General features: G+C 52.8%; 1 protein-coding gene across 1 annotated transcript; it reads left to right on the top strand.

The window, feature by feature from the left end:
* Positions 1 to 7791: 7791 nt before the first annotated feature.
* Positions 7792 to 11341, top strand: LGALS7 (galectin 7). Its single transcript, XM_073322389.1, has 4 exons — positions 7792 to 7815; positions 9173 to 9261; positions 9720 to 9924; positions 11165 to 11341. The coding sequence occupies exons 1-4, from the start codon at positions 7792 to 7794 to the stop codon at positions 11339 to 11341; spliced, it is 495 nt and encodes a 164-aa protein (XP_073178490.1).
* The last annotated feature ends 5285 nt before the right edge of the window (positions 11342 to 16626 follow it).

Genomic DNA, 16626 nt, shown 5'->3' with positions numbered 1-16626 from the left:
CTCTGGTTCACGCAATGACGCTGTTGTGTCAGCTGCCTTCCCCCCACCCCACACCGCCTGCTGCGGGGTGGAATCGGAGCCTCTCCCCTGTGTGTCATAGACCCCCCCCTGCTCACAGCTGCTGGGGACTCTCCTCCAGGTGGAGCTGAGTTTGAGGCCTGCGCAAGGAACAGGCCTAGAGATGTTATAATGACCCTCTGACCCCTCCCTTTCCCAGGCCGCCCACTCAGAGCCTGGCAAACATCACCAAATTAAGCCTCCCAGTCGACCCCCGACCCCTCCTCTGGTACCAGGAAACCCCCTCCCTGATGCCCCACAGCAACCCTCCCCCTTGCCAGAAGCCCCCCACCTGCTCACACCCTGCCCAGCTGACTTGAGCCACCCTACAGCCAAGCCCTACAAACCCCATTCCCCAGCCGGCAACCTCACTCCCCCGCAGCCTGCCCGCCCCACCTGGCTCTCCCCCACCCCCCCGCTTTGCCTTTGGAACGGGTCAGGCTGCACTAACCCATCGGGGTTAAAAACAGGAGCAGGGACGCCCAGGTCCCCTGCTCCTGCCTCCCCCCTATTTTAGCAGCCTGCAGCCCTGCACTCACCAGCTCTGCAGCTCTTCGCAGGAGCCGAGCAGAACCGTTTCCAGCCGGGGTCACCTCCGTCCATGGGGGGGGATGGGGACTTTCTGCTCCACTGGGAGCACAGACCAAAAGCCCCCCGCCCCCATTGCTGCAGCTCTGGGGCCCAAAGCTCAGCTCCTGGGAGCAGCGAGGGGCTGAGCTCTGGGGAGCTGTAGGACGAGCTGGAGGCAGCTGGGCCCCATCACCTCGTCAGGCCGGGGCGGGGAAGGGAGCTGGGCTGTTTGTACTGGGCTCTTACCTTGGCTTGGCCCAGCCCAATCACTCGGGAGCTCACTGGCACTTTCTGAGCACTGGGCAATCTGCCTGCTCCAGCCACGCGGCCCCCGCAGCTGCTGGGGCAGGATCCTCCTCCTCCAGCTTGGAGCCGGGGAGGGACTTGGACAAGGTTACACAGGGAGTCAATGGCAAAACCATCATTAGAACCCAGGAGTCCTGGCTCCCAGCCCCAATCACTAGACCCCACTCCTCTTCCAGAGCCAGGGAGAGAACCCAGGAGTCCTGGCTCCCAGCCTCCTGCTCTAACCACTAGACCTCACTCCCCTCCCGGAGCTGGGATAGAACCCAGGAGTCCTGGCACCCAACCTTCGCCCTATTCCTCCAGGCCATGCTGCCTCTTGGGTTTTTCCCCCTTAACCCTTTGCTGGCTGCTGCCCAGACACCGAGGCAGGACCTGCAGGAATCCAGAGTCTGAGCTCCACCTTGCACCCGATGCTCGCAGGCGGAAATGTCGTTTCCTTGTGTGGTTAGCAGGGCAGGGCTCAGGGCGGCCTTCAGCCCCACCACACTCTCCACACCACCTGCCAACCCCAGTCCCCACGGCCTGCCCCACCCAGTACCAGAAACCGCCCCATGCGCCGCCTCCCCCAGCCTCCTCCTTGCTGCCCGTTGCACCCCAGCTGGTGGAGATGGGAGGGGGTCGCACGTGTTGAGGTGCAGGAGGGTGGAGGATCAGCAAACCAGCCCCCCAAAGGGGTGTGACACTAACCAAGCCAGCCTTGGGTCTGCCATAAACTGCCTGGCCTCTGGCGGGCACCTGGCTGGCTCCAGGTGGAGCTGGCATAGCAGGCTGGTAAGATTTGGGCAGCTCCGCCCCTGACATGCAAATTAACGCTCATTAACATCTTAAATCCTTGGCGTGGGCCGTGCATTTTGGCTGAGGGCCGGCGCGCCCTTCCTGCTGCGGGGCTGGGGCGTGGGTCCAGGCGTGAGGGGCACATATCATTAGGGGGGTGTGCACCCAGGGGATTTGATTTTGTTTTGTTTTGAAAGGCGAGCATTTATTGAATACTCAGCCATAAAGGGCATCACTTTTATTCATCAAACTAACGAAAGAAACTAACACTGAACTAAACTTAATTTTTTTTAAATGAACAACTAAACTTTACTTACAAAATGAGACACAAAATGCCAAATGTTTGCTGCCGGGATACCCAGGCGTGGACAAAGATACAGTCACTTTTCATGATCTTTATCTTTAACCAGATAATGAGCTAACCCAAATTGCCCAAACCAGATTGAGGTTTCTTCATCTTCCTGTCCCAGCGAAGGAGACGTCGCTCACCAGGTGTTATGGACTTAAATGCCTCAATCCCGTCATTGCAACGAACGGACGAAGCCAAGTCTTGTTCAATGTACAAAGTCACGCGTGAGCCGAGGCGCTGTTGGGACATTGTTCCGCTCTGTTTGTTTGTTCCATGGGCTGGTTTCGGAAAGGCTCCTTCACAGGACCGGCTTGCCTGCTCCTTTTCTTAGCTTCCCAACGAACCAATCCATATTTTAAAATTGAAAGGGGGTGTCATACGGCTGAATTAAAACGGGAAGCCGCGGTCTTGTTCTGCTATTTCAGTAGCGTACATGAGACAAAGATTACGAACACTGGAGACGCCGCCCTGGGCACGCCTGACGCGGCCGCTTAGCTAGCTCAGAGATTTTCCAGACTAGTAGTCGGAGGGGAGGACCGCGCGCGACCGCGGGCTGTCTAGACAGAGCGTATCTAGCCATTCAATTAGCCACTTTCTTTTCGAGACATTAGGGCAGGCGGGGGCAAGCTTTTTGGCCCGAGAGCCGCATCGAGGTTCCAGAATTGTAGGAAGGGCCAGGTTGGGGAGGCTGTGCCTCCCCAAACGGCCTGGCCCCACCCCCTATCAGACCCCCACCTGCTTCCTGCCCCCCGACTGCCCCCCCCGAATCCCCGACCCATCCTGTTCCTTGTCCCCTGACCACCTCCCCCGAGACCCCCCCAACCACCACCCTGGGACCCCCACACCCCACCAACCCCCCCCCCGCTCCCTGTCCCCTGACTGCCCTGACCCCTATCCACCCCCCCCACCTCCTGACAGACCCCCGGAACTCCCACGACCCAACCCCCCGTTCTCCGGCCCCTGACTGCCCCCCCACAGAACCTCTGCCCCCATCCAAACCCCCCCCCCGGGACTCCCTGCCCCTTATCCAACCCCCCGGCCCCGGCCCCCTTACCACGCAGCTCCGAGTGGCAGGAGCTCGGGTCCCGCCGGGGCCACGCCGCTGCAGCACTGTCCAGGGCCGCTCCTGGACGCGGCACGCTGAGGCTCCAGGGGATGGGGGAGGGCAGGGGCGGCACCGGGGGGAGCCTCCCTGCCCGGGAGCTCAGGCAGGCCGGGCAGGATGAGCTTGCCCACCCCTGCACTCGGGTGTGCCTAGGCACACCCAACACACCCCGTACACACGCCTATGGGCCTAGGGCTGCTGGGCTCTGCAGGGATTTATCCCCCACGGTACCCGAGTACCCTGGGAGTCATTTTGAAGGGTCGCGCGTGTGAGGGAGGGTCCCATTCACACCCACGCCCAGCCCTGAGCGATTCCTTCCAAAGGGCATCGGGAAACGTCCAGCACAAACTCCCCCCGCCCCAGGAGCCGTCCCCAGTCTCCAGCCTCAGCAGCTCCGAAAATCTGGCTTGCAAGCCGCAGTCATGTCTGGGGGGCTTTTTGACCCCGAGTCCTGAGGGGCAAGAGACACTTGAGGACGTCCGGGCAGGTCACTGAAATTCTTGGCCAACGCCAGTTCCCAAGATTCAGTGGGCATGTGACATAATCCGAACAGCCGGCCCTCCCCAGCCTGTGCTGATGCTGAGCTCCGACGCTGTCCCTAGGAATCAGGCCCTGCGGCATGAGGGTTATTAGCCCTGGGCTTTGGAGGAGGCACCAGTGGGACTGAGCTGGGGGACGAGGGTTTTGACTAGAAGATCCTGAGAGGGGATTTGCTACCAGCACATCCTGCCGGTCTAAGGAGCAGCATCTCTGCCAATCAGCCCTGCATGTGCTGTGCTGAAGGAGCAGGGGATCCCTGCACATCATCCCCACCCTGAAATGCAGCCACCTCTGGTGAGGTGTGTGGCAGCCAAGCGCACAGCCGTGGGAGAATGGGAAATCCAGGTTGAGGGTGCAGGGACAAATCCATCTCTTAGGAAAGGAGGCCCATGGGTGCGTTGATATCTAGACCGAGCTGGTGGCATTTGAAGCTTGAAGGTCTCTGTGGGGAGAGCCACGCACAGCAACGCCCCTGGGGCTCTGGTTGCTGGACAGAGCCAGAGGGGCAGGCAAAGCCGAGCGGAGCAGCTCAGTTCTTATCAGACACGTGAGTGGAGAGGGTGGCACAGGGAGATACCGCAGATAGAAACAGCAGGTGGGATTCCCAGTTCCCCCATCCTGTACTTGAGGTGGGGATGGGGGAGGTGGCCACGCACCTGATCCACCCCGTATGGGCCCTGGGGGGCAGAGAATAGCCACAGCTCACTGCACCTGAGCGTGCCTGAGAATTGGGCCCATCAGGCCTGTTCTGAGATCCCTGATTTGGGCCTCTTCACACTTCAGTCAACACATGGGTGACCTCTAGTGCCCATTTGGTAGGTAACAGACACGGACAACTTCTCCAGGAGCGTCCTTTTGAGCAGTTTGGTTGTTAATGAACATCGCATCCCTTTGGATCCTGACCGTTCTTCCCACTCCTCTGGCCGACTGGGCCCCTCTCAGCTGCTGATTCTTCCCTTCTCCTGACTTTCTTTCTTTCCTCCACTGAAATCTCCACAAGCTGTCCCCGCCCATCACCTCCCACCGCTGCCTGGGATGCATTTGCTCCAACCCCTCAGACAGAGACAAACACCTACAGAATCTCTATCTAGCGTTCTTACAACCGCAAGACCCACCTGGGGAAGTGAAGAAACAGACGGACAGAGCCAGAAGAGTTCCCAGAAGTCACCTACTACAGGACAGGCCCAAGAAAGAAAGTAACAGAACGCCACTAGCCGTTACCGTCAGCCCCCAACTAAAATCTCTCCAGCGCATCATCAAGGATCTACAACCTATCCTGAAGGATGATCCCTCACTCTCACAGACCTTGGGAGACAGGCCAGTCCTCACTTACAGACAGCCCCCCAACCTGAAGCAAATATTCACCAGCAACCACACACCACACAACAAAAACACCAACCCAGGAACCAAACCCCGCAACAAACCCCGGTGCCAACTCTGTCCACATATTTATTGAAGGGACCCCATCATAGGACCTAACCACATCAGCCACACTATCAGGGGCTCGTTCACCTGCACATCTACCAATGTGATATGTGCCATCTTGTGCCAGCAATGCCCCTCTGCCATGTACGTTGGCCAAATCAGACAGCCGCTATGCAAAAGAATAAATGGACACAAATCTGACATCAGGAATCATAACATTCAAAAACCAGTAGGAGACCACTTCAGCCTCTCTGGTCACTCAGTAACAGACCTAAAAGTGGTAATTCTTCAACAAAAAAACTTCAAAAACAAACTCCAATGTGAAGCTGTAGAACTGGAATTAATTTGCAAACTGGACACCATCAGATTAGGCCTGAATAAAGACTGGGGGTGGTTGGGTCATTACAAAACCTAAATTTAATTTCCCCAATACTAATTTCTCCTTATTGTTACTCAAACCTTCTTGTCAACTGTCTGTAATGGGCCACTCTCTTACCACTTCAAAAGTTATTTTTCCTCCCTTGGTATCCTGCTGTTAATTGATTTATCTTGTTAGACTGACCTCACACTTGGAAAAGCAACCCCCTCCTTTCATGTATTTACACCTGCTCCTGCATTTTCACTTCATGCATCTGATGAAGTGGGTTCTAACCCACGAAAGCTTATGCCCAAATAAATGTGTTAGTCTCAAGGGCCACAAGGACGCCTCGTTATTTTGACTTGAGGAGCGTGTCCCTGTTGACGTCACAAAGTTGTTATATGAAATCATCCCCTCATGGAGTAACTCGGCGTGGCTACGGACTCCACCATTTGCGGACACAGGCTAAAGCCCCTACCAGACAAGGGGCAATGGAGAAGCGTTAACCGCAATGATAGTACTCTGACCAAACAATGGGTATGCTAACGAGGGTGGCTAAATAAAGTCATGAAATACTTGTACAACTTATTCATGACAGAGGAATCAAGGTGAACTCTTCATTCATTTATCGATAGAACCGCGCCTTTTTAGAAAGAGACACGTCATGCAATTAATACATTTCTAAATAAAGCTGATTAAACAACTGCACCAAGGTCACAAAGTATTAGCGATAGAGAGAGAAACTGGAAGTACAGAGCTAGGTCCATACTGGAGGGGACAGCCACCTGTCAGAGATGACCAAGAAAGTTGTAAAATGGTAAGAAAGGAAAAAAGGCTGATTCTCTACGGACTGTTCCTGGTCAAATGGCGGAAATCCGCGTTGGCCCCTTGGCTGACCCCTTTCTTTCACCATGGTGCTTCTCGGGGAATCAAACGTCCTAGAATATTAAAATGCATCACACTTTCTGGACTCAGCTGGAGCACACCAATTTAGCGATGTATCCGTTCAGACTGAATCCCCCCCTCTTCTCCTGAGTCGCTCTGAACACAGCACTTTACTGAAGCGTATTAAAACGTCAAGTTGACCTAAAACACCAGTCAAAAGGCACATGCCCTGTCAATTGCTTTATCAGGCTGTTTACAAAAGCTGGGTCAATTTTGCAGACAGCCGGATTTGTTTTTAATTCCCTCCCCAGAACCAAACTTCCTCTTTCGACATAAGAACATCCACCGTGTGTCTTTAAAAAACGCGAGACAGATCCAACGCCTAACTTTGAGACCAATTTCCTACAGCCCATGTGCGCAGAGTAATGTATTTCTTCACGGCCTTTTCTATTGATTGGTAATTAGAATCTATTGGCTTTAGCTGTAAAGAGGCCCGTTAAGTTAAGCCCTGTTTCACCGTTTGCAGGCTACCCTTAGTAAAGTGTGAAGGTTTCGGGGGCAGGACAGTAATCCCCATCTTTTACAACACAGGCGCTTTACAATAAAAAAAAAAAACAATAAAAAGTTTCAGAAGACAAGCTCTACTTCTGTGAGTGCACGAAGGAGAGAGATTAAAACTGGCCCCCTCCAACATGGGTATCTGAAGACACATGTCCCCCCAGGCCCCTTTCTCCTCTCCGCTAAGACGCAGGTTTAGCAAAATCATATTTCATCATAGGGTTAAAATTAAATACAAGGCGAATAGAAATAAGGCGTTTCCGAGTTATACTGTCCCAACCTTGAAAAAACAACACACAACGCTTTAACCCTGGATCTGTACCTTACACCAGGGGTTTTCACCCTTTTTGTCATTTGCGAACCCCTAAACAATTTCAAATGGAGGTGGAAATCTTAGACGCAGTCTGCAAACCCCAGGGGCCCGTGGACCACAGGTTGAAAACCACTGCCTTACACCCTGGAGAGGCCAAGAACGGGAACTTGCAAGATTTCCTTCCCATTTGTAATTAAATACTTATCATTTTTCCAGCAGAGAGACAGGCCTTTGTTATACCTCATGCGTAGCAAAGTTTGGCCAAAACAAACACATAGTATGCAAATTCCCTGTAAAACCCCCCACCCACTGCTAGCAATGTAGGGGCTATGACACACGGTAAGGTGGTTCTGAGTCCAAGCTGACAAATACCAGCGCATGACAACATTTTTGGTGATACCAACACAGAGATCTCTGATGCAATCCTGGGCAGGATGTGCAGGCAAGACAATGCTTCTGGGAAGGACCAGCCCCACCTCTCAGGGGCCAGCCCAGCGCTGTACATAAGGTGCTGCCTCTGACCTGGGCTTTCCATCCCCTGCACTGCAGCAATGGCTCTAATTCCGGACAAGCCGGTGAGTTCCTGGCTCCCTGGAGTCGTCTTTTCCTCTCCTGCTGCTGCCCCAGACCTGGGATGGGAACTAAAGCGAAGCAAAGGAACAGCAAGGAGCGCCAGAGAGCCAGGGGGGCATCACAGGGCAGATCTGTGACGTGCCCAGGGCGGCTTTCTCCCTGGACGCGCCAGGGGCATTCAGCAGCCGGGCGCGGGAAGGCTTGGTGGCTGGCAAGTGGGGAATGGGAAGTGAATTGACTCTGTAATGTGGAGCTGGGGGGGTGGCGGAGCGGTTAGATCAGAGGGTGACACAGCCGGAGCAGCTGCATTGGGGTTTTGGGATTAACACAGAGCAGTTTTGTGTCTAGTTTCTACATGTAGAGGCTGGTAGGGCTGCAGACAGAGGCAGCCGCACATAGACACCCGCCCTTTCCAACAGCCAGGGGCACAGGTGCTCACACACACAGACACAGACCCAAATACACAATCCTACACACAGACCCACACACACTCCTCTACGCACACAGACACAGACCACCCCCACCACAATCCCCTCCACACACACAATCCTCCACACACACACACACAGACCCAAATACACAATCCTCCACACACACACACAGACCACCCCCACCACAATCCCCTCCACACACACACAGACCCAAATACACAATCCTCCACACACACACACAGACCCACACACACTCCTCTACGCACACAGACACAGACACACACAATCCCCTGTACACACACACAGACCACCCCCACCACAATCCCCTACACACACACAGACCTCCCCACAATCCTCTACACACACACAGACCCACACACACAATCCCCTATACACACACACACAGACCCAGACACACACACACACACACACAGACCCACACACACAATCCCCTCCATAAACACACACACCCATCTCCTCACGCACACACTCACAGAAGCGCCCCTAGAAAATGATCTGACTGCCCCAGAAGCAGGCTCCTTCCATGCAACCCAAGGGGTCACTCCCTTGTGAAAAGCGAGTACCTGGACTTGGTGCTGGCAATGCCAGGAGGGGTGGAGCTGCTGAAGGGGGAGGACAGCGGTCTCTTGCAGGGGGCTATCCCTAGGGAGGGCGTGCAGCATGCAGGCGGCTGGACAGCTGTGGGGCTGTGATGGGGGGACAGAGCCCATCTGCCCCTGGGAGACGGGCCGGTCCAAAGGTAGATAGAAGGAGTGGACATGAGGAGGGATGGCTGCACAGCCAAGCTACGGGGGGTCTCCCAGTAGGAAGTCGGAGCCCAAGACTGGGATTTCCCCAGCTCTCTTCCCAGGGGCCTGGTCCCTCCCGGCCCGGGCGTGGCACTCACCCAGCAGTCTCTGTCTGTCAGACCATCCCGTACAGCACTGCCATCCCAGGAGGACTCCGCCCGCACACGTGGGTGAAGATTCAGGGCTTGGTGCCAGAGACGAGCACAGGGTGAGCGACCAGCTCGTCCGTACACGGGGATTCCCCTTGGTTCCCGGGTAGGAAGAGGGGACGCCCCCAAGGCAGCGAGACGCCCTCAGCCCCATCCCCCTGGCTCTGATGCAGCGTGAGCTCCCGCTCTGTGCACCCCCCCCCGCCCCACCATGCACGCCCCCGAGACAGTGCCTCTCCCCACACTCGGGATAGATCACCCCACCCAACGCTCCCCAGAGCGGATGGGAGTGACCTGGCTGGAAGGAGTGGAGCCCCGGGTTTCCCTTCCTGGCACACATCCCCAGCTCAGTCTCCAGCCACCAGGCCCTTTGCAAAACCAAGGTGTGTCAGGGCCAGGGTTGGTTACAGCTGCTCAGGCCACGGGGCCCTACAAGCAGGAGAGAGGATCCCTAATGGGCCGGGAGCGCGGTCCCTGAAGCTGGCTCTGCGCTAAGCCTGTGCCATCTCCACTCCAGCTTCCGGGTAAAGTTCATCTACGGTCAGTATGAAGGGGCCAACGTGGCCTTGCTCTTCAACCCCCGCTTTGAGGGCTCCCCCCACATCATCTTCAACAGCTTGGTGGAGAGAAAGTGGGGCCAGGAGGAACGGAAGGAAAACATCCCCCTCCGCAAAGGGAAGAGCTTCACTCTGAGGTTCACCACCACCACCAAGGCGTACGAGGTAGGTGAAGCTTGGGGAGGGGACACCCTTTCTCCATCAGGGCTCTGGGGGACACCCTACCTCAGTCATCGGGAGGGTCAGGACTGCATTCAGCTGGATCAGAGAAAGCTGCATCGTCACATCCCCGGCTTCATCTATGTGGGGCGTAGTGCAGTGATTGCATACACATGGGACAGCTGTGTCCCGTTTCAATCCACATCGTCGCGTACACCTGACGGGGCTTTGGCGCGTAGTGAGCGCGTGGCCTTTGGGACAGACCTCCCCGTCTCCTTTGCTTCGCTGCCGAGGCATGTTGGATCAGGAGTGGAGTGGCTAGAGCATTTCCCCGCAGAATGCCCATGTGTCGAAATGGAAACGCTTTGGGGGAATGCACCAATTTCAGTGACATTTAATATGGGGGGGGGGGAATTGAAATGAAGCATCAAAATGTTTCAAAACGACTTTTCAGTTAGAATTTTGAAAAGATTTGTATTATAATATATATAATATCGAGAAATGCATAATAAAAACCCCGCCAAAACAAAATGTTCCCATTGACCCAAAAGAAAATTTGAGTTTTGGAAGTTTTGAGTTTTCCAGCTGATCCGGAATGGGTTTTTTCTGCCCCCAAAATGTCAGAATCTCCTGCGGAACAGAAATTCCGTGTTTTGACCGGCCATGGTCAGGAGTCGATCGTAACAATGTTTTCCAGCTGGGGAAACTGAGGCACGGGGAGCGGGAGTGACTCGCCCAAGGTCACCAAGCAGGCTAGAGTGCTATACACTAGGCTGCACTGCCTCCCAAATAACTTTTGGATCGTGAAGCCCTTGCTCAGGCAGGGCGAGATGCCCACCCTCCCATCCTCGTTGCTCCCTGGGCAGGGACTGGATGAAATTGTTCATGTGCAGAAGGCCAGCCCCATTCTCTGGAGGGAGTAAGTGGGACTCAGATGGTGCCCAGGCCTCGTGCTGGCCGCTCTGCTGGGGGTGAACTGTCCTCTTATTGTAGGCAAGGCTCCTGGCTCAGTGGACTGAACTTTCCCCGCCTGCACAGCAGCCCTGGGGGGAGCAAGGGCTCAGTGGGACGTGACCCAAAAACCCACTCAATGCTGGACCCTGGGGGGGAACAGGCCCCGCTTTGCAAACGTCCAACAAGCCCCGGACGTAGGCCCCAGCCCAGCCCCTGCTGCCCTGGAAAGACGCCCTCGTCTAGGGGGCTGGGGCCCCCGCCCTCTCGTCTGACACTGCCCGTTCCTGTCCAGGTGACCCTGAACGAGCGTCACCGCTACGAGTTCCGGCACCGCCTCCCGTCGGAGGGCGTGCGCTTCCTGGAGGTGGACGGCAACGTGAAGCTGGAGGCTGTCAGCTGGGAAGGGGGGGGCAGTTACTGGACCCGCTTCCCGCCGGTGCCCCGTTGGGGAGCCTCCCGCGTGTATTAGACGGCGCACCCCTCCCACCCCGACCCGCCTCAAGAAGAGGGTGTGATGGTGCCTCCCATAAGGCTTTATGGAGATATGCTTATGAATGTATATAGGACAGAATTATGCCATGTAACATATCTCTGTAAAGGTTATGATCTACTGAATCTATTAATTTGTATGCATGTTTCATTTTTGTATTCAAAGTTATGAATGCTGGGTGTGTACTGGCTTGATTTTTAAGTAGCCTTTCTGAAGCATTTGGTCAGCTTCTTGAGAAAGGAATGTGCAAATTAAGTGCCCAGTCAAGAAGCACTTAAGGGACAACGGATCTTGGAATGCTCCAATCCACATAAGACGTCTACTTGAGGGCGGTCAAGGTAGCATGTGACCCATGGATGCTACCTATAAGTTCTGAGTCATGCATGGATATGTGACTGGCCCATGTGACTCCAAAACTCCATTTTGTAGCTGGATTCTACCCAGGGGGAGGGAGGGGTGTCCACCCACACGAGAAAGTCTATTTAACCCCCAGGGAGACGCCTCCATTTGGTCTTCAGCTGGCTAAAAAGAGAGCCTCTCCACCCCCAAGGCTGCTGTGCAGGCGGGGAAGGTTCAGTCCAATGAGCCGGGAGCCTACCTGAAAAAAACTGGAACAAAGGACAGTAACTACAGGGGGTATGAGTGATTGCTGGACTCAGACGAGAAGGAGACTAGTCTGTAAAAGGAAGCTTACTGGAATTCCTGTAAGGGTGAGGTTTTATCCGTATTCAGTTTTCTTAGACATAGACTTGAGTGTTCTATTTTATTTTGCTTGGTAATTCACTTTGTTCTGTCTGCTATTAGTTGGAACCACTCAAATCCTACTTTCTGTATTTAATAAAATTACTTTTTACTTATTAATTAACCCAGAGTATGTATTAATACCTGGGGGGAGGAGGGGCAAACAGCTGTGCATATCTCTCTATCAGTGTAATAGAGGGTGAACAATTTAGGAGTTTACCCTGTATAAGCTTTATACAGGGTAAAACGGATTTATTTGGGGTTTGGACCCCATTGGGAGTTGGGCATCGGAGTGTTAAAGACAGGAACGCTTCTTAAGCTGCTTTCAGTTAAGTGTGCAGCTTTGGGGCGAGTGGCTCTGACCCTGGGTCTGTGCTGGAGCAGACGGGCGCGTCTGGCTCCGCGAGGCAGGGTGCTGGAGCCCCAGGCCGGCAGAGAAAGCAGGGGCAGAAGTAGTCTTGGCCCATCAGTCGGCAGCCCCAAGAAAATTTCTGGGTTCCAACCTGTCTCAGGCAGCAAACACCGAGGTCGCTGAGCTGGACAATGTGCAGGAAGCCACCATGGGGAGGGCCTGTTCCCCCCAGTCCCTGAGCCCCGCAAACACCCGTGTGTGCGTTGATCCTCACCACCCGTTGGAGAAGGAGGGACTGTTCTCCCCGCTGTACGGAGGAGGGAAGGTTATCAACAGCACACATAGGAGTCAGCTGCCCAGCGACTTTCACTAGGAACTGAACTTCCCTTCCAGAAAAGGAGCAACTAAAGTTCAGGTGGAACCCTCTACCGCGCACAGGGCCTGTCTGCTTATCCTAGGTGTCACCGTCACCTGCGAGCTGTGAGCGTTCCACGGCCCTCTCCGTTCAGGTCAATAAGTTCTCTCTATCCCCACCCTAAGAATCTCTCACGCCGGGCTCCTTGCCAGATGTTAAAAGGAGCAGATGCCTTCATTTGGGGACCCCGAGATACAAGGCTGGAACTCCCTGAATGCAGTGGCCCCTTGTGTGCATGCTCCCTTGTCACACTGAACATAGGGATTTCATGCGGTATGGGGAGCTACAGACCCACTCCTAGTCCAGCTCCTCTTGGCCCTGCTGGTATGAAGACTCAGGCCTAGGCATCTCCTCCTCCTCCTTCCCTTTCAGCCATTTCTGTTAGCTAGTTAGCTTTTGGGGTGGGGGTAGTTATTGGTGTTCAGTATTAAAATCCCTACCTATGCCTAGGGCCCTACCAAATTCCCGGCCATAAAAAATGCATCACGGACCATGAAATCTGTCTCCCTCCATGAAATCTGGTCTTTTGTCTGCTTTTACCCTACACTATACAGATTTCATGGGGGAGACCAGCATTTCTCACATCGGGGGTCCTGACCCAAGAGGGAGTTGTGGGGGGCTCACAGGTTATTTTAGGGGGTCACAGTATTGTCACCTTTCAGAGTAACAGCCGTGTTAGTCTGTTTTCGCAAAAAGAAAAGGAGTCCTTGTGGCACCTTAGAGACTAACCAATTTATTTGAGCATAAGCTTTCGTGAGCTACAGCTCACTTCATCGGGTGTTGTCACCCTTACTTCTGGGCTGCCTTTAGAGCTGAGCAGCCAGAGAGCAGCAGCTGTTGGCCAGGTGCCCCGCTCTGAAGGCAGCGCTCTGCCAGCAGCCGCACAGAAGTAAGCGTTACAATCCCATACCGGGCCACCCTTACCTCTGCACTGCTGCTGAGGGCTCTCAGCATTGATGCAAGCGCTGGTAGTGAGGACGTGCACCGCTGACATAAGAAGTGATATGCAAAAGCGACTTAATTACTGCAAAAAGAACAGGAGGACTTGTGGCACCTTAGAGACGAACCCATTTATTTGAGCATAAGCTTTCGTGAGCTACAGCTCACTTCATCGGATGCACGCAGTGGAAAATACAGTGGGGAGATTTATATACATAGAGAACATGAAACAATGGGTGTTACCGTACACACTGTGAAAGCAGAATGGATCATATTGAAATTATAATTCATTAAAGAAATGCATCTGGTGGGTTTGTTGAAATATAGTTGTCAGGAAGAGAAACATTAAGGAGTGTGAGACAATGGGTCCTCAAACTAATTAACTTAGAGTTTCTACTGAGCTAGGAGATTGGTAAATGTTAGTATGCAAATAAGATATGTATGTATATTTGTCAGTTTCTGCTTCCTTTTGTCTCTTATGTTAAATTGGCTTTGGCTTATCTGTATAAATAAGTTAGCTTGAGCTTTTGCAGAGGGCTCACATATCTGGGTGCATTGGCAAAGTGCTTTGCTAATAAACAGAGTGGTCTGACAAATTCTGTAACTGACTGAACAATCAATTGAGATAACCCACTACCTTCGGACCAGCCTTGAATAATCAAGGTGGGCCATTTACAGCAGTTGACAAGAACGTCTGAGGAACAGTGGGGGGTGGGGGTGAAATAGTTTTACTTTGTGTAATGACTGTACATTGAGGTAATTTAGGTCAATTTAACTTAGTAGTGTAAATATGTCCTGAAGTTCTGAGGAACTGAATTTCTGTTCCAGGAAGGAAACAACTAAAGTTCAAGTGGAGCTGTTCTATTTACAGAGAGATCTGTTACTGCACATAGGACCTGTCAATTTATCCTGTATCTCACCTTCATCTACCAGCTATGAGCCTTCCATGGAACTTTCTGTGTACATTAATAATTTCCCTATTCCCATTCCAAGAATCTCTCAGGCCAGGCCCCTTGCCCGATAAAGAATCCTTCCAGAATCTAGGAGCACACGCCTTTCTTTGGGGACCCCGAGATACAAGGTTGGAGTTCCCTGAATGCAGTGGCCCTTGGGGCTTTGCACATGCTCCATTGTCTCATACAATGTACGGACTCCATGCTGTATGGGGAGTTACAGCCCCACTCCTAGTCCAGCTCCTCTTGGCCCTGCTGGTACGAAGGCTCAGAGCCAGGCACCTCCTCCTCCTCCTTCCCTTGCAGCTATTTTCCGTTAGCTAGTTAGCTCTTGGGGTGGGGGGCAGGGGAGTTATTGGTGTTCAGTGTTAATCCCTGCAGATCCTGAAACAAAGCCCATGTCCCAGCAGTCCTGGTTTGACTCAAGCCAATGAGTTGCTCCAATCTGGAGTATGGGGTGTATTTCTGGGAAGTGCCCAGACATAGTAATTAAGCCTGCTTCAAAGTTTAATAGGGCACCTCCTGGTGAGTGTGACCGTGTTCTGGGCTATGTATGGTGTTGTACCAATAAAATAAAAACCAGCAGGATCTTATTAAAGGGAAAAAGGCAAAATACCACATTTATTGTGGATACAGAAAGAATCCTAGTAAGCAGTTAGTTATAGTTATAACATTCCATTCAATCTCATATTTATTCACACATTCATTCAGACAAACACACACACACAGGGTCTGCAAGGTTGTTATCATAGTTACCAGCCTTAGAGTTGCTCATGCCAAGCCACTGGCCAGGTGGCCTGGACATGAGGAGGGAGCAGGGCCTTGTCAGATGCTCATCTGATGCTCCTGGAAGTTGGTCTGCAGAATCAGACCCCAAAGTTCTCACTTTTTAGAGTCTATTTTTATAGGAATTTCTTCCTATGCCAGTCTATGGGAATTGCTTCATCATGCTGTTGCTGAATCAATCAGCAGATGGCACATTCCTGACGGCTCCAAGATGTTATCTTGTTCTTTGGTTCTCCCATTCTTGAGGCTGTTGGGTGGATTCCAGTCTGCCCTCCGGGGCGGGGGGGGGTCCTCTGGTTATTTCCACTTGACGCCTTCTTCAGCCAATGGACACTGGATTCTTAGGCTGGCACCTCCCTGATCTTTCAGTTATTATCCACACCAAGCATCCATCCACATACATCCTCTATCTCTATTTTAATCACAATGGTTAATACAACAAAAGGGCGGGGAGTCTCTGGGTGCTGTTTCTGTTGTTACAGAGTATTGCTTTGAGTCTCTCTCTCTGTGAATTGCTTTGAGAACAGACTCAGTCTTAGAATGTAATAACACAATTAGCAGCTTGCAAGTTTCACACATAGAGGGAGAGAAAGTACCAAAAACCAAGAGACCTCTTCATTAGTAATACCCTGGAATTGAAACTCTGGGGAATCAAACTCATTTGTGATTTTTAATACAGAACTTCTTTAATATGATCCAACATAATCCCCCTTTTGACACTAAGATTTATAATCGTCAGTGTCACTTTCTATGTAGCCTATTCAAGAGAAGGTACTGTGAGGCAATTTGAGTTTGTGATTCCAATTCATGCCACATACATGATCCTAGTGATGTATCTTTACTATAAGGTTCTGGGGCAACAGGCAAGGTGAGGCACACCCACTTTTGAGGAGTCCATTCGGTACAACCTCTAGTGTCCAATAGCTTCCCTCCCTCCCCAGCCCACTGGCTCAAGGTCCAGGGTAGCCAAAAGGATCCCATGTGTAATATGGGGAGTGGGTTAACCTTCAATACCTTTGCCTCCAGGGACTGTTGGTGTGCAATTTTGACAACAATTTCTCCCATTAACAAGTCTGGT

The sequence above is a fragment of the Lepidochelys kempii genome, chromosome 23 (assembly GCF_965140265.1).
Source record: "Lepidochelys kempii isolate rLepKem1 chromosome 23, rLepKem1.hap2, whole genome shotgun sequence".
Taxonomy (NCBI): domain Eukaryota; kingdom Metazoa; phylum Chordata; order Testudines; family Cheloniidae; genus Lepidochelys; species Lepidochelys kempii.
This window is presented reverse-complemented; position numbering and strand designations above follow the sequence as displayed.

Excerpts from the sequence above, each read along its gene's own strand:
- LGALS7 (XM_073322389.1), top strand. The coding sequence starts at position 7,792 with ATGGCTCTAATTCCGGACAAGCCG. Across the intron at positions 9,262-9,719 it reads GTGCCAGAGACGAGCACAGG|CTTCCGGGTAAAGTTCATCT; the intron begins GTGAGCGACCAG and ends TCTCCACTCCAG. Across the intron at positions 9,925-11,164 it reads CCACCACCAAGGCGTACGAG|GTGACCCTGAACGAGCGTCA; the intron begins GTAGGTGAAGCT and ends GTTCCTGTCCAG.